The 16,949-nt window shown below is 50.9% G+C and overlaps 1 protein-coding gene across 9 annotated transcripts; it reads right to left on the minus strand.

Moving 5' to 3' along the window:
• Positions 1-321: 321 nt before the first annotated feature.
• BUD13 (BUD13 homolog) lies at positions 322-16,905 on the minus strand. 9 transcript variants are annotated; one of them, XM_042831974.1, is made up of 14 exons: positions 16,756-16,903; positions 16,533-16,623; positions 15,967-16,051; positions 15,784-15,841; positions 14,700-15,091; positions 14,053-14,161; positions 13,865-13,958; positions 13,423-13,528; positions 12,926-13,064; positions 12,526-12,707; positions 12,065-12,146; positions 11,492-11,716; positions 1,615-1,888; positions 322-707 (listed from the first exon to the last, which is right to left on the minus strand). In XM_042831974.1, the coding sequence occupies exons 1-12, from the start codon at positions 16,872-16,874 to the stop codon at positions 11,623-11,625; spliced, it is 1,551 nt and encodes a 516-aa protein (XP_042687908.1). In that variant the 5' UTR covers positions 16,875-16,903; the 3' UTR covers positions 322-707; positions 1,615-1,888; positions 11,492-11,622. The 9 variants fall into 9 exon arrangements, with proteins under 9 accessions (XP_042687908.1, XP_042687916.1, XP_042687915.1 ...); XM_042831982.1 differs by lacking the exon at positions 322-707 and adding an exon at positions 14,493-14,616 and having other exon boundaries at positions 1,275-1,888; positions 14,740-15,091; positions 16,756-16,905; XM_042831981.1 differs by lacking the exon at positions 322-707 and having other exon boundaries at positions 1,275-1,888; positions 14,700-14,857; positions 14,975-15,091; positions 16,756-16,904.
• Between the last annotated feature and the right edge of the window lie 44 nt (positions 16,906-16,949).

The raw sequence follows: 16,949 nt of genomic DNA on the forward strand, positions 1-16,949 counted from the left end.
ATGCATTGGAGTGGGGGATGCACGAGCTTTGATGAATACATGGAGAGGCTCCGGCGGTGTCTCCAAGCATCAGTGGATCCTCTGCTGAGATGCTGCTGCTGTGCAGAGGAGCCACGTGCCTGAGGGATGCCTGAGGCTGTGGGGCTGAGGAGGGCTGCTGTCCTGCTCTCCCACTGTCCCACTGCCCTTCTGTCCTGCTGTCCTCCTGATCTGCCATCTCGCTGTCCTGCCACTGTTCCACTGTTCTGCTATCACACTGCCCTGCCAACCTGCCATCCCGCTGTCCCATTGCTGTGCTGTTCTGCTGTCCCACCATCCCTCTGTCCACTGCCCTGCTGGTCCTGCTGTCCTGCCACCCCACTGCCCCACTGCCCTGCTGTCCCACTGTCCTTCTGTCCTACTACTCTGCCACCCCCCTGAGGGATGCCCAAGGCCGTGGGGCTGAGGAGGGCTTCTATCCTGCTGTCCCACTGTCCTGCCATCCCACTGCCCTGCTGTCCCAGCACCAAGCAGCCTTGGGGATGCTCGAGAGCCCCAGCACAGCGCTGTGCCCCCCAGCACGGTCAGCCCTCCTTCCCCTCTCCATTCTTCTCATCTGCAAACAGCCACCCGCAAATAAGGGAATCAGAGGAAAAAAAAAAAAAAAAGAAACCTTCGAGTGAAAAGCACCGAATAAAAAAGGAATCCTCCTTCAGATTCAAATGGCTCTGAAAAGAGAGACAGTTTTTAATTTTGGTTCCCCTCCCATTGGGATATTAGACAGCTAAATAGCAGTGTGCCTGTTTCCTTCAGATAACCGGTTCCCAATGAGCACCCTAATTGTCCCCGGACCCTCTCTGCCACCGCACAGAGCAGGTCATTTACTGCACAGCACACGCAGCTAAATACAAATCCATTTTCCAAGGGAAAATTCCATTCTTATCTGAGTTCTGCAAGAGGGTTGCAAGCGGCCTGTGTTAATTGAAGCTTTGATGTTTGGTGGAGGAGGGCCTCTAATCAGCCGCACAAAGGGGCCAACGCGCCGCCGTGCACCGAGTGCGCAGGGCTTGCCTTGCAGGGAGGACATAAGGAGGAAGAAATGTGGATAAACGGTGCCCTGGAATGAGGGGCAGGGAGCACAGGTGCCCGAGCATCACTGGCAGGGCTGGGAACCGTGGCAAACTGTGCCCACGGCCAGCACATGCCGGGGCTCCGATGGGTAAGGCGCCTTGGCAGTGCTTTGGCATGTCTTCTGCAATATCCTCCAGCAAATCAAGCATCCCCTTCTTGGGATGTTTTCAATCTGCTTTATGTTGATTTTAATTAAAGAATTTGAAACTGAACAAACAGTTCGTAGCAGGTGGCCATACAAGTGTGAAATAAGCAAACTGTTTTATCTGCCACCAACTCCACCAGTAAATTCCTTCAAATTAATCCCAGCCTCCGAAAGGCTGTTGATTCCGACTGAAACGCTGAGCAATTTGGACTCTGCCATTCTCTAAATATTTGCCTTCATTACGGCGCTGGAAGCAGGTGTGTCTGGCAGCCCGTGCTATTGCACGAGTGGGTCTGCCTGCCACTTCCCATTCGCCCAAACCGTCTCTTTGGAGCAGGATTTGCTGCTGAAAAACCCACCTGGCAGATGGGTGTGTGGCTTCCAAGGGCTGTTAGGAAAGCAGAGATATGTGGCAGAGGTCCTGCTGGGCACGGGAGGGAGAGCGGGCGGTGAGCTGGGTGTGAGCACCACGAGGCTGCTGCAGAGCTCAGCGTGGAGGTAACCTTGACTGCACAAAGGCAGCGTGGGTCCTTCATCGAGGTAACGGGCACTGCATACTGATGGACCTGCAGGGAAGGGAGAAGCGAAGCACAGATGCCCAGGAGCTTTATGTTTTTCCTTGCAAGGAGATGGCTGGGAAAGGAAAAAAGAAGGGAAAAGAAACATAAATGCACGCTCCTCTTCATCTTGCACTCCTGCCCTCTGTCAGAGATCTTAGCGGCAGCTTTAAGAGCTCAAGTTCTGCTGACAGGAGGTACCACCTTGGGGTACATCCTTAGAGGCCCTGGGGGCTGCCCTGTGCCCATGGCTGAGTCAATGCCATGCACTGAGCACCTTGCTGCCCAGTGCCAAGCGCTGGGCTGGAAAGGAGGGCAGCAATCAGCTCCCACCCCGCTCCTCCCAGGAGAGACGGTTGTCCGCCAGCTCCTTTCATCCCATTAATGTTCAGAGCGTGTTCGACATCAGATCCATCCTGTTTGCCCTCCCTAATGACCCAGATCTGGGAAATTAGAGCGGTGCTCATGGTCAGCATCCACTTGCGGGAGCCGGTGTTTGCCTGTGCTAGCTAAGCTAGCGAGATAATTACAAGATGTTCTGCTTTCCTGGGAGTATGGGAGGTTTTTCTTCCCTTCCCCTCAATAAATATGGATGCACAGCTGCTGTTAAAAGGAATCAACACAAATAAAAAGAGGCAGGCTCCAAACCCCACGTGTTTCCCTTCAGTTATACGGTCCCAGTGCTGCCTCTGCCCTGAATTCAGTCAGGTAGGAGAGGCTGCTGGGTGTGTTTTCCCCCAGTTATCATGCTCAGGTGGCAGCAAAAGCAAAACAATGCTAACAAATGCATTAGGATGGTATGGCATTCAGTGTGATAAATCAGCAATCCCCTTTTAGTACCTGAAGAGGGGTTGTATGGAGGAAGGAGGCAAACTTTTGGTGGGATCTGTGTGACAGGACTAGGGAAAACGGCTTCAGACTACAAGAGGGGAGAGGGAGACTGGAGCTGAGGAAGGTTTGGCATTTGGGGGAGCTGAGGCATTGGCACAGGTTGCCCAGAGAGGCGGTGGTGCCCCATCCCTGCAGACAGCCAAGGTCAGGCTGGACGGGGCTGTGAGCACTGCTGAGCTGTGGGTGTCCCTGTGCGTTGCAGGGAGCGGCACCAGGCGGCCTTCAGCTCCCTTCCAACCCAAACCATCCTGATTCTATTATCCCCCTACATCATCATCCCAAAATGCAGTATGAGACCTGCCCAGAGGTCCCCTGCACCCCTCCACCCTGCAGACCTCACACGTTTGGGCAGATGTGCTCAGATCACACAGGGCTGGTACCTCTTCCGTATGAGCCACTAGAGATTTCTATCCCAACAGTTCCTCCTAGCCTTTAAAAACCAGGATGTGCTCTACTCTATATATCAATCTCCCAATCACTAAATTAATTTCCATCTCAGTTACAGCACATTCGGAGTCTATTAGTAAATCATGTCAGAGCTGCTTAGCAACTTTTGTTAGAAGATTCCTGTTAGATCATGTTTCAAACCGCCGCAGATGGAACAGCTATTATCTTAATAAGTTAAACATTAAAGCCATTGCAGCAGGGCTGGGGAGCAGGAGAGACTTTCTGCCTTCCAGATGCGCCCATCCTGGCAGGGATGCTGCTGGTGCTCCCCAGCTCCTGTCCGACACGTTGGGTGCAGGAAGCTGCTCCTCTCCTGGGGACGATGAGCCCCCATCCCAGCATCCCTGATTTGCGCAACGTGAGCAAACAGCAACAGCCTGGAGACAGCCAAGGTCAGGCTGGACGGGGCTCTGAGCACTGCTGGAGCTGCGGGTGTCCCTGTGCACTGCAGGGAGCAGCACCAGATGGCCTGTAAATGTCCCTTCCAACTCAAACCATTCTGTGATCACAAGGGCTCATCCTGCTCAGAGCACGCAGACACTTTCAGACCACGCTGAGGAGCTTTCAGAACCTGCCGTGCTCCTCCTGTCTCATCCCACAAGCGACGCGCAGGGTGAGTTATAGCATGGCGAGATGCACACATATTCTGATAAGGAAGAATAATAACTTGTCAAAGATATATATGATATGTGTTTTCTTCCCAGACAGAATATATATTGGGCTAATTCATCAACTCGCCTGGCACTGGCCAGAAGAGAGAGAGAAGAATCCTAACAAAAAGAAGCCAATAAGGAGAAGCCCCTTTGAGTCAGTGCCTCCTCCCCTTCCCAGCTCCAGGAGGGATTTGGGGAAGGATGAAAACGGGGGAGGACAAAGTGGGGGATGCTCATGCAGAGCAGCTTGCTGCAGCGGGCAGAGGCTTTAGCACCAAGCCACTGTGTTTATCCCAAGGACCCCTCGGAGATAACAGCAGCTTTGCTGCACCAAGCCCTAAATCCAGCTCAAACGTTAGCGCTCCCTGGATGCAGCCAGCGGCCGTCAGCCCACCCTGCAGCCTGCATCCCTGCTTCATGCAGCCCGGCAGGGCCGCTCCTTCCACAAACATATGCAGAAATACACAGATTTCTCCATCAGCAATTACCTGCTTCCACATCGGACACCTGCTAATTATTTCCAGCCCGCCAGATGGTGCAGCCATCAAGCACCGCCACAGACGTCCAGCCAGAAAACAGCCAGATTTCCCTCCTAGGAGCCGAGGGATTAGAAATAAAGCTCCTCGCCAATTAATTAGTAATTACTTTGTTTGAAAATGAAACATTCTGGCAAATAAAAGTCGCAGCGGTTTCGAGAGGGGATGGGGCAGCAGTGTCCCCAGCATGCAACCAGCCCCTAACTGCAGCGGGGAGAGGGATGTGCATGGTGGAAAGAAACAACAACTGGAGCAACAGAGAAGATATAAGGAGGGAACAGCCCTGGCATGCTGCTCCCTAACCAAGCAGTCAGTGGGAACAAATAGAACTGGTCCCAGTGGGAAAGCAGTGCCCTCCTGCGTGCCACCTCCTGAGAGACAGCGGTTGGGGTTGGCAAATCCCTTCCTGCTACAGGGAATACAGAAAGCTGCAGAACGGATTTACAGAATGATTTGTCAACTGACAAGCAAAAATATATTACCAATTTAGGGCTGTGATTTGCCTGCAACTTTTTAATCCTTGAGTTGTTGTTGAGTAGATTAAAGTGTCTGCTTTGATCCAGGCTTTTAGGCGGAAACATAAATATCGCCGCCGCTCACGCTCCCTGCACCCAGCCAGCAACTCTGCCGTGCTGAGGTGTGACACCGCCCCGACCCCCTGTGCCCACAGGGAGCCTTTGCCTTCCTCCTGCTCTCAGCACATCCTCTGTGTGCCCCTGCCTGCCCCTCACCTGTGCTCAGAGGATGCTGTGCTCCAGTTTCCATTTAGAGGCTGTTCTCTGCATCTCTGCCCTTTTGCTTGGCAGGCTCCCAGCAAAGCCAGGCCCTACTTTTAGTTCTGCGAGCCCCCAGGTGTGGATGAGCTCTGGAATAAAGGTCCTGGGGAGCACCAAAGTAACACAAAGCTCAATAAGACTGAGGGAAGGCAGCACCCAGCAGCATGCCATCCACTCTCAGACAATGCCCCCAGAAATGTCACAGCAGCAGGGTGAGAATTACCCTGACATTTCAGTTAGTGCAAATTTGTATGGACTCGCCAATGTTTTAATTACGATGTAAAAGCCTTCAGCCAAGGCAGGTCACTTTGGTTTGCAGCACATCTCAGTGTGGGACACGTGGGGCCATGGCCCAGCACTGCTCGTGCCCCCCATCACACTCCCTATCATAAAGCATCGCCTGCCACAACAGAAAGATATCAATGTTCTGTATGATGCTATGATGGAGAAATCCAGCTTTTCCCCTCCTTCCAACCCCAGTTCAATGCCACCCCATGTGGGCAACATCACCCAACTACCCAATACTTTCACTCCTGTCACATACTTGCATTATAAGGCACAGAAGGAAAGCGGGCGCTTCTGTATGTAAACATAAGCCTTCCAGCAGCTGGATTCCTGGCACTGCTCACATGGCACCACAGCTGTCAGACTCCCAGGTACTACAGCAAAACGCCTCTGCTGAGCCCCAGCCAGGCCATATGGGGCCATATAGGGCTGGGAGAGAGCACCGCCCCATGCCCAGAGCGGGAGCACAGCCTGCAGCCAACCAGAGCTGAACTGAGGGCTGCCATTAAAATGTCACTGAGAAAATTATTAAGGTAAACCACTTCCGCACGTCAAAAGCAAAGGCAATCAGTCCCAGGCTTGTCCCCCTAGGAAATTATGTGGAGTAATTAATCAAAAAGCTAATGAGAAATGTGTTTTCTTTCCTAGCCTAACACCACATCATATTCTTATTAGCCAAGGTTATTACAATAGTAATCATGCATGCTCTGAGTTCAAATTGGGTTTTTTTGCTCCACTGCCGCCAATTTAGAAAGCCATTAATGGAGAAGATAAACCCTGATACGCAGAGCAGCCCTCCGTGTTGATTCACCTGTTGTGTGATCACCATCATGGCCCCATCAACACACGTTTGGTGATACCCAACTAGAGGCTGAATCCACACATCACCCCACGTGCTCCAATTTGGAGCCCTTCCGATGCCATCACTCCATCCCAGGAGGCCACCAGGCACGATGTGAGAGGAGCAGATTTTGCTGCTGCATGCAAAGGAAAGGAAAAAACTCCACACAGAGAGGCTGGGAGCGCTCTGTCAGGGTGCATCTTCGAGCCGCTGGGTGCTGCACGCTCGAGCGAATCTGGCCTATTTATTGAGATGCCTTTAAGTGGGATCTCAGTGATTCTGTAAATCTGGCTGTAAGTGGGTAATTTACTTGGTATTACGGGTTCCCCCTGCACCCGCCCCAGAGAACAGCCATCTGCCAATCTTCCCGGGCCAAAACGCACCGTCAGCAGCCCGGCAGAGGGAAAACAGCTCTGCTTCATATCCAGCATTAAATAATTCAGCCCCCCTACAGAGGGAACGGGGAGAAGAATGAGACTGACAAAAAAAAAACCATAAAGATTTCCTGTGCCACGTTAAAAATGCAGTGAGCTGATTAGCTCTCAGCACAGCCCTCCAGCACGACGCCTTTGCACGCATCATATACAGCACCTTCCCTTCTCCTTTTGCACTTGGGTGGAGGCAGAGATCTTGCTGCAAATGGTCGCCCCCCCGTGTGAGAGCCACCTCCCATCTTCTTTTTGGAGCTTGGCTGCCATCTGGTTGAGTCTGGAGAAACGGAGGTCGTGTTGGGTTTTGCCAAGCTAAAAGCCCATCCGATGCCCTGGGCGTGCTGCCCCCTAAGCCAGCTCCAATGCGTGGATTAACAAGAACCGATGCAGCACAGAAAAGCCTTCAGAAGCCCAAAAGCAGGGCCTGCAGCCAGCCTGGAGGGCACAGTGCTCTCCATGCTCCCTTTGATTGCACAGCAAGACGTGGGTTTTGCTACCCATGCACCCCTCTCTGCTCAGAGCCCTTAAAGAAGAAACCTGTGAGCTGGTAATCGCAGGCAGGCTCAAACATTATGACTTCTTTACGGCCATAAAGCACTTTCCAATTACGAGATGTAAGACTGGGTGCCGGATGGTGGCAGGGGGACACTGCAGGAAAAGTGAGGCACAGGAGGAGCCCACAGAGCAGCTGAACTCAGAACCCCGCACCAACCACCAAATAACACAGCTTAAATGTGTTTATTGCCATCCAGACTGCTTTTTAATTTGATTATTTATCTCCCGTTTAGCCTCTGACAGATCAAAGGCTCGGCAGAGGGGAAGCAGAGCCAGGCTGCGCATGAAAATGAGCCCTGATACATAATTAATTAACATAAAACAGTTTCATTAGGAGATGGCGTTACACGGCTGTTTGTCTTAAAAATTTAAGTTGTGTAAAGAGGAGGGAAAACCCACCTCCCCCCCTTGGCAGAGCACTGCCAGCTTCACCCCATGCCCACATCCCAAACCTGGGACACCACGCCCCATCCTTTTCCCTTCATCACACACAGCCTCCCGTTGATTATTAATCTGTTTTTAATTCTATTAAGAGACGGCCAGGAGAAAGAGTATCAATCCTAGATTAACAAGGTTATTAGCGCTTCATTATGCGAGGTGTCTTTGTAATTGAAAAGGGAGAAAAGGAAGCACCATAAATATTCGCAGCCTCGCTGCTCCTCGGGGTTTGCGGGTGGCTCCTTTTATTCACAAGGATATGGAACCATAAATATTAAATATCTCCCGAAAAAAAAAAATATAATAAAAGAATTACAAGGAGGAGAGAGGATGCCCTCTGGATATTCCAGCGCTGAATGTTCTTGCATTTACAAATATTCATTAACTGGGATCTGCAAAGTTATTTCCACCAAGACTCGGAGAACGAAGCAAGAGAGAGGGGGTTATTAAAAAAAAAAAAAAAAGAGTCTAGAGTAAATATTATTAGTAATTTTTATCTCTGCGTGCCCCTAATTATTCCACAATTAAGAAAAGTGCACATGTGCATATACAATCACTAACCTGGCAGCCTTATTGGTTCTGTGCTCCTGGCACCGCTGCCAGCTGCCACAGACTCACAGGCACAGGGGAAAAGTGTGAGGCTGGAGCCCAGAGGGCCCCATGGAGGGCTCCATAGGGGGTCCCACACCAGCCCTATTGCTCAGTCCCATCCTCTAGTTCCATCTCTTGGCTGTCCCAGCAGCTCAGGGTGACTCACATGGCCTCCAGCCTTCACCAAGCGCCCGCCACTCAGAGCTGCTGCCATTTAGAGCAAAATTAAAATGACAAATCTGGGGCTCTTTTTAATTAAAAAAATAATAGGAGATCACAGCAGGGAAGAGTTACAATAACGTGTCACCTGCCAGAACCCACTTTAGCAGAGCTATTTAAGAAAAAAAGAGGGGGGGGGGAAATAGCCTGGTAGTCAGAGGAAGGCACATTTCCATCCATCCATCCATGCTGAGCCCTGCAGGGCTCAGGGAAGCAGCATTCGTTGGGAACCAGGCAGGAAATCACAGCATTTCAGAGAAACCACTTCCATCTGTTTCCTGGTGCGAAACACGGACAGACACACATCTCACTGCCCTCCACAAAGCTGCCCTGCTCATCCAGCACCACGGTCCTCCTGCACCCCACACCATGGCCAGGGGTCACGGGGGGCAGGTGATGTCACCCACCAGGGATTAAGCTCTTAATCTTGACTAAACACATTAGTGATGAGCTCATCAACAAAAATCTAATTATTATGTGTGAGGCCAAGCTTAATTGCTTGTCCTTGACATGAATAATGCACCACGTAAGCCTATTAGCCAGTGTAAGCCTATTATTATTATTATCGTGCTCGCTGTCAAAAGTATAAAAGCAAAACAGTCGAACAGGGGGAAAAAAATAATGTTATGCAATTAGCAGCAAAATGCCAGACAAATAAGCTCATTAATTCTTGGAGGGAGCAAACTCTCCCAGTAAGTAGCAACTGCCCATTCGGGGGCTGGTCAGGGGTGAAGCCTGCTGCTGGGGCAGCTCGGAGCCCAGGACCTGGAGATGGCAGAGAGCAGGGGCTGGGTGGCACGAGGGCAAGCAGGGTGCATATGGGGACAACACAGCACTGCCAACCCCAGCCAGCAGCTGTAGGTCCCCCTTCTCCCTGCCCAGACACCTTAAAAGCCGCAGTTATTGGGATGGAGCTGAATGCAAAGCTCAGTCTGCATCCCAGCATCTCCCTGCCATCACCTGGAACCACACACCGGGTGCAGCGACCCCCAACCTGCCCCAAAACGCTGCTCAGTTCCTCCGCATCATTTGCTAATTAAATCCCACTAATGAGAAAATCAGGATGCAGGAGCTGGCAGAGCAACGCTGCCTCCTGCGCACGCACTCCTCGCGGACTTATCACTCGTCACAGGATGTTTACAATAATTTTTAATTTGTGCAATTATTAATCATTTTTTCTATCTGCCTCATTTGCATAATAATTACTCTGCTTGGTGTTTGCCATGACTATGAATGACAGTGTTTTAAATTAAATTAAGATTTTAATTTTTTTTTTTTTGGTTAAAGCTAATCAAAGTTGCTGTTAAGATGCCAAGAATGGCACTGCTGCCCTTCCAGAAACAATAATCAAGAGATCCGCTTCCCAGCACCACTCACTCCATCTCTATCACCCCTCTCATCCCACAAGATCCCAGAGCCTTTTCCAATTCCTCTGCTGCCAGAACTGCTCACACACAGCCACGTCAGACAGCAGAGCAGAGCCAAAGCAGGACACAGAGCAAGGGCAATGGGACAAGCCATCCTCCCCCTTCCCTAGTCAACACATGTGCGTGCACAGGGTCAGCACGGGAAGGAAGGCACACACATGGACCAACTCGTGTGCTCAGAACTCAGGTTGGGCTCTAGGATATGCAGCACACCCCAAATACTCCTCCATCCCCAGCACACGTGTGCTGCAGCACTCAGGAGTGCTGAGCACGGCTGCACCCACACCTCGGGCATCCAGCCCTGGGCAGGGGCACCCCTCTGTGCCACAGGCACAGCCAAACCCAGTGTGCCAGCACCCTCTGCTGGCTGCCATGGCCTAGAGGGGGGAGGCAGCACTCATCCTCACCACTCTCCTGTGGTGTGGGAGCCCTCAGCAAAGCGCAGGCAGCTTTCCTCCTCTCACTGCCCGAGTCAGATGTGTGTTGGATATCTTGCACGTGAAGCCAACATCCCACACGTCAGATCCTGCAGGTGCCACAAGAGATACCAGAGCCCAGCTCTACACTTGCAAAGAGTGGTTTTGGAGTCACTCTGAGAGGTACAGGGCAGAAGTATTCACACTCGTTTACTTGTGTCAGATCTTACTGTCCCCTCAGAGCCACCACCCCTGCACCCCACTCCACTCTTCTGGTGCTGGTGGGGCACGGCAAAGCAGCTCTGGGATGGAGGTGCTCCAACCCAGCCAAGCTCCCAGCCTGTTTGCAGACACACCTGATCCATCAGCACATGGAGAGAGGCAGCTCCCCTGTCCCTGCTGAAGCTGCAGAGCCTTTTCAAAGCCCGTACATTATTATCCACACCAGCCATCACCGCATTTGCCAACTTGCATTTGGCAATGATACAAAAGGCTGCATTTTTATGTGTCAACTGCACCAGCTAAAGTCTCCTGTATCTCTTTGCACAGATATATCTTAGCAAGAAGGTGTCTGGTAATAAAATTTTAATACACATTATAAATTCAGTACTGCAGCAAACTCTGCTATGAGACCCCCGTAGAAATAATAAACATCCGAACCTACATCTAAAATTATAAAACTGTAGCCTTTAAAATAAGTTGAGATGTTCAACTTCAATGCTTCACTTCTTTGCAAGCTCCTGAGTTGCCTTCTTGTCAGCCATCTGGGCAAAGAATCTGCTGCTCGAATCCGACCGACCTACAAAGCGAGACCAACGAGACTGCGGCTCCACACCGCCCTGCGCGGCCATGGCAACGCGACCGGAAGTGAAGGGCGGCGCAACGGCGACAGAGGGCTGGGAAGCGGGCGGGACTTCCGCCGTTTGTGGCGCGAAGTGATAGGCGGAGCCTCGCTGAAGGGGGAAGAGGTGGGCGGGGCTTCGCCGAAGAGGGAGGGGCCACGCCGAAGGGCGGGGCTGCCAGCTCTGCCAGTGCCCGCATGCTGAGATGGCTTTACTGGCGTCCAGCACAGCGCCCGCAGCCCCGCAATCCAGAAGCCACACAAACAGCTTTTAAATAGCCCCCCCCAAACCGCCCCCCACCAGGAGCTCCTTGCTCTCCAGGCCTACCAACCCGTTTTGTAGGATACTGAATGCTGAGGACAGCGCTTGATCCAGGCAGAGGAGCCATTACTTATGGCTCTGGCAGTGGTAGCAAGCAAATCTCAATTCAGGCATGTTGTCTCACATGGTTATTTCTTCTTTCTACATGTCTTCAATGCTCCACTTGTATGCAAGCTCCTGAACTGCCTTCTTGTCGGCCATCCTGGCAAAGAACTGCTTCTCAAATCCGTTGGACCTACAAAGTGAGACCAGTAAGACCATGGGCTACCATGCACATTTCTAAAGTCACAAAGCTTTTAAATGACATCACATGTTTTCCTCTACTTTTGCACCACCACCTCCAGCCCAATTTCCACCCCTATCTGTGGCTAACAGCAGATTGTGCCTCCCATGAGCCACAACAAATCAGATTAGAACTTGGCTCCCTTCTGTCCCAGACAAGCATGTCTCCACCACCCATTTGTAACTGTTAGCATGGTAAAGGCTGAATGTGTTAAATCTCACTCACTGTAAACTCTCTGAAGTTGTATTACCATTTAGTTGTACTACCATTCAGTGATATCATTGTACCAGGAACACCCACCTGTCCACCCCATCCCAGCGATGCCCAGGCCATATATTAAATCTGTTGAGGGGAGGTGCTGGTCCACTGTACTTAGGTTTTTCTAGAGACAGAAACAGCAATACAACCATTTGTTACTTCAGTGCAATCTTCTGATCACATTCCCACCAATCTGGAAGGTTTACTCAGACACAAACACCGGCTGCCTAAGAGCTCACAGAGGAAACTTCCAGCAGTACCTTCAAACAAACCGCAGTGTGCTCACTGCCTATGTCACCACATACTGCACTCTAACCTACTGAATAATAGCCACAGAAACTGCTAACGCGTCAATAAGAGAAGATGTTGCTGTGGCACTAAAGCTAGACTAGCAGTCCTTCAGGACTCAGCTGCCACGGTGACCTAAAGCTCTTCACTGAACAGCAGCTGCATTTCTATGCTCCCTGGGCTTTAAAACGCACACCAGCACTCCATGTCCACACCTTTTTCCTTGTTCTCTTTGGCTTTCCTTTTTTTGATGAACTCAGCCATTGGGTCTCCTTCCCTCTCTTGTTCTCGCAGCATTCGATCCAGATCCTCATCATCGATGTAACGAGCCAAAGGCTTTTGCATCTCTTTTATTGCATCTTCCACATTCTGCTGCTGTTGCCTCCCCTGCGCTAACCTGAAAACAGACACACAAAGCTTCACCTCAAAACTACAGAATCATTTACTGTGAGCTGCTCAATTTGCAGTACTGACCACAGTCCACTGCGTGCAGCATTTCTGATAAGCACCCACCAACAAACAGGGTAAATCCACACAAAATAACCCGGTCCCAGGCACAATACCAACCCTCAGGCCCCAACCCTGCAAAGTGGCATGTCACCAAAATCACCTTACCCCTTTCCCCATCTGGCATATTGTTCATCTCGCTCTGACTTTGCTGCATCTTTCTGCTTCTGTTCAAGCCGTTCCTGCTCAAGGTCCCTCTTGCGGCCTGACTTGTCACGGAAGATGGTTTCTGTGTGTCGGGATTCCTCTGGGGGTAACAGATACCTTAAGTCACTCACGTTGGAATGGTTTCCAGACCGTTCAATGACTGACTCATGCAATCAGCTCTTGGAGTAACGGTCTGCTCCTTCAGGACTTTCAGATGGGGCAAAAGCCTCACAGTTGTTTCACTGGCCCTTCTTTGAAATTGCCACTCAAATTTTATTTCAGAGACCCAGTGGCCTTACCTATGTGAATTCATCAGCATGCCTAGATGACAAGCAACAGGGATGCTCTCCATCAACACCCTAACAACCAACCCTCTAAGACAAGGCCTGATATAGCATTAATAGGCAGCCAAAAGCAGAGAAAAAGCTGATGTTTGTGCAGTGGTTTTAGACCTTTACCTTCCAAGTGCTTGCTACTTCTCTCCTGCTTCCTGAGCTCCTGCTGCTCTTTCCGCAGCACGTCAGCTGACACCAAGCCAGCTTTGACCCCAGACATCATTTTGGCCTGCAAATCAAACAAGAATCACATCTGCTGCTGGCTGAGAGCTGTCCAGTGACCTACAGGTATAACAAGGGGAAGTTTCAGGAGAAACAGCCGCGTTCCAAAACCACTTTGATGCCATCTTTGGGAACAGTTTCCACAGACCTCCAGAAAGGTAGAGGACTGAGTCAGAGCTCATCTTTCACCTACCTCACACTTTGTCTTGTTGCAAATTGACAGGCTGGCACAGCTGCATTTACAAGCTATATTTCTGCTCTACCATCTGTAAGCCATTCACGCTTTTAAAGACTTCTATCAAAGGAAGCAATTACAGCTCAGATGGAAAGACAAAACCCTTACCTTTTTGGGAGATCCCTTATCATCAGGGTACCGATGACGTGAGAGATCAGGGGGACTCCTTGAACCACGCTGACCCTTTCCAGAAGGCAGAGCCCTTTGTGGAAGAGAGAAAACTGGAGCATGAAGACTCGCTCTGAACATGTTGAAGAGGACCACGCTTATGGGAATCATTGTGGAATAGACCTGACCTGTGATTCTTCCGCTGGGGGGAAAGGTCTGCCTCAGAGGCATTTTGGGTCCCCCTTCGTGGAGGTGGAGAATCAGAGTCACGACGGAGCTTTTCTACGCGGGAAGCATCTGCAACACAAACATGCATTAAGAACCACTAGAGACCCAAACGTGGGGATACATGAGATAACCCACAGACAAATCAAAACCTTAAACGATGACAAACTGTAAAGAACAAGCATGCGACATCAGCCTTGAAATTCTATTCCTCTGAACCTGGAGACAAGGCTTAAACTTTGTTTTCATTTTGGATAACTTTTTAAGACTTACCCAGACCACTTTTAGGACAAATCTTCTCTAACTAAATAAAGCATTACAAGAACTATTTTTACCAACAGAAGTGATAACCTCTCCACCACAATTCCACGCTTTTGGACTATACATCCTTACACACACTCACCTTTTGTTCTACTCGGCTTTTTCTGACCTGGTGACCCAGCCCTCTTTCTCAGAGGCGGTGATGAATCTGGGTCAGAATCATACCTCCTCTTACACTGAGGGGACAGATCTGGAGCAGCCTGCTGCTACTGACGTGACAAGGACTTGTCAGAGGAGCTGTGCCCAAAATGAAGCTGCTCTCCTTGGATCTCTCCCAGCAGTGACTTACCTGTCATTTGACAGCCTTTTTTTCCCATTGCTGAACTGACTCTTTCAGGAGAGAGATCTGGGGAGTCGTGGCGCTGCCGTTTTGGTGGGGACGGGTCTGGGGAGTCGTGGCGCTTCCTCCGGGGAGGTGAGAGGTCTGGGGAGTCGTGGCGCTTCCTCCTGGGAGGTGAGAGGTCTGGGGAGTCGTGGCGTTTCCTCCTGGGAGGTGAGAGGTCTGGGGAGTCGTGGCGTTTCCTCCTGGGAGGTGAGAGGTCTGGGGAGTCGTGGCGTTTCCTCCTGGGAGGTGACAGGTCTGGGGAGTCACCCTGTCGTTGCTTGCAAGGTAAGAGTTTGGGGGAATCATTTCTCTCTTGTCTGGGAGGGGACAAATCTGGGGAGTCGTGACGTTGTTGCCTAAGAAAGGAGGAGAAGCTTCAAATAAGTTAGCTTATTCATTTCCATTTCTCATCTTCAGAACAGACAAAGATATCAAACGGGATCTACCATTTGATCCCAATAGGTACCAGTAGAGGGTACCAGTAGAGCTACCAGTAGGGTAAAAGTCAGTGATCTGCACTACTGAGCCTCAGATTGCCCAAAACAGATCCCAGAACTCCAAGATAACTTCGATCACAGAAAAGCTCTAACTGTATCACTTCAAGCCTTCATTAACCCTTGTAACATTCAAAACTATAAACCCACTCTGTGTTCTCAAGTAATCACCTTCCCACAAAATAACACCCCATCACACCATCTTAGTCTAAACTCATTCTGATCACAGAACATCCCATATAATCACCTCAGAAGAGAGGCATGTTGTAACACAACCGCCCTCACTATGTTACAAATCTAGAGGCTGTCATCACTCCGACTGCTCTGATATCACAAAGGATTGTGGGATAATTGCTCATGGACTTTACAGAAACCCAAACAACGTGCTAGCTGGAAGTTCTCCCCCAGCCACGGTGGATTCAGCACGGAAAAAAGGGATCCTCGTGGAAGCTACTTCTCAAACTTTGCTGCAGACCTTGAGACTGCAGAACAAGATGGATGAAAGCACAAAAAAGGATCAATCAATGCTAGAGCTTGTAGCTGGACATCCGTACCGTGTGGTAGGTTTGGCAGGTGCTGAAATATCTGAGCTCTGTGAGTCTTCATTCTGGTCTGAACAAAAAAAGCAATCTGTAAGCAATCATCATTAAGGTTCTTTATAATTCCTTGTATTTCCTAATTTCACTGTTTAAAACTGCAAACATTCAGGCAGAAACAACAGCAAAATCCACCCTCACCTCCTAAAAGCTTCCATTTAGTGTTTGTTCGGAACTCCTCCATGAGCTTCACTTCATTCGGACGCTCATCAATAAACTCTGCCACCTGAAGGTAAGAGAACAGACCACACAACACAGCTCAAAAAAATAAAAGGACCTATGTTCTCTGAACGAAAGGATCAGCTATTACAGAATCACAGAATGGCCTGGGCTGCAAGGGATCTCAAGGGTCACCAACCTCCAACCCTTCTGCCACAAGCAAGGCCACCAACCTCCACATTTCATAGCAGCCCAGGCTGCCCAGGGCCCCATCCAACCTGGCCTTGAACACCTCCAAGGACTCGGCAACTATTCCCGCACTAGAAAGAACGGATCCAAGGGTTTTGCTTGCAGCCTCTCTCTCTCTTCCCTTCCTACATTCCCAGTCAGGACCCAGCACATTCTACAGCCGTTCCTCACTCTGCCTCACCCCACCCGGCCGTTTTAAGGTTCTTACGGCCATCACGCACGCCCAGCCTCCCGCTTTCGCTGTTTGTAAACAGTTCAATCGTAACGGCTCCATAACGGCCCCCGGCCCAGCTCCTCACCACGGGCACGTCGCTTTCGTCCTCCTCCTCTTCCTTCTCAGGCACAGCGGCGATGCTGCTCCAGCCCACGTCGTCATCTACGATCCGCATCCTGAGTGCGGACAGAGGGCCGCCATCAGCGGATCGCCCGACCGAGGCCCGCAAGCCGCGCCGGAATGGGGGAAGGAGATGGGAGGCCCCAGGGGAGGCCGTGACCCGCTCGGGCCGTGCCGCCCGCACTCACCCAGCTCTGCCGGAGCCGCTCGGCGGCTTCTTCTTGCGGCGGCGGCGGGGCTGAGCGGCGGGAGGGCCGCTGAGGTAGCGCTGCAGGTACTGCGCTTTGGAGATACCCGGCGCGGCCATGGCACCGCGACCGGAAGCGAAGAGCAGCAAAAAGGCCCAGGAGGGCGGGACTTCCGCTGAGTTGTGGCGCGTAGA

This window comes from Centrocercus urophasianus, unplaced genomic scaffold (genome assembly GCF_019232065.1).
Source record: "Centrocercus urophasianus isolate 14NV4802_14NV808 unplaced genomic scaffold, USGS_Curo_1.0 seq_37, whole genome shotgun sequence".
NCBI lineage: Eukaryota > Metazoa > Chordata > Aves > Galliformes > Phasianidae > Centrocercus > Centrocercus urophasianus.

Bases quoted from the DNA above. Each gene is read 5' to 3' on its own strand.
- BUD13 (XM_042831982.1), bottom strand. From the start codon at position 16,874: ATGGCCGCGCCGGGTATCTCCAAAGCGCAGTACCTGCAGCGCTACCTC. The intron at 13,529-13,864 runs GTAAGGGTTTTG...TTTGATTTGCAG, and splicing joins ATAAGGGATCTCCCAAAAAG to GCCAAAATGATGTCTGGGGT. The intron at 12,147-12,525 runs GTGTGGACATGG...TTCTGTCTCTAG, and splicing joins CAAAGAGAACAAGGAAAAAG to AAAAACCTAAGTACAGTGGA.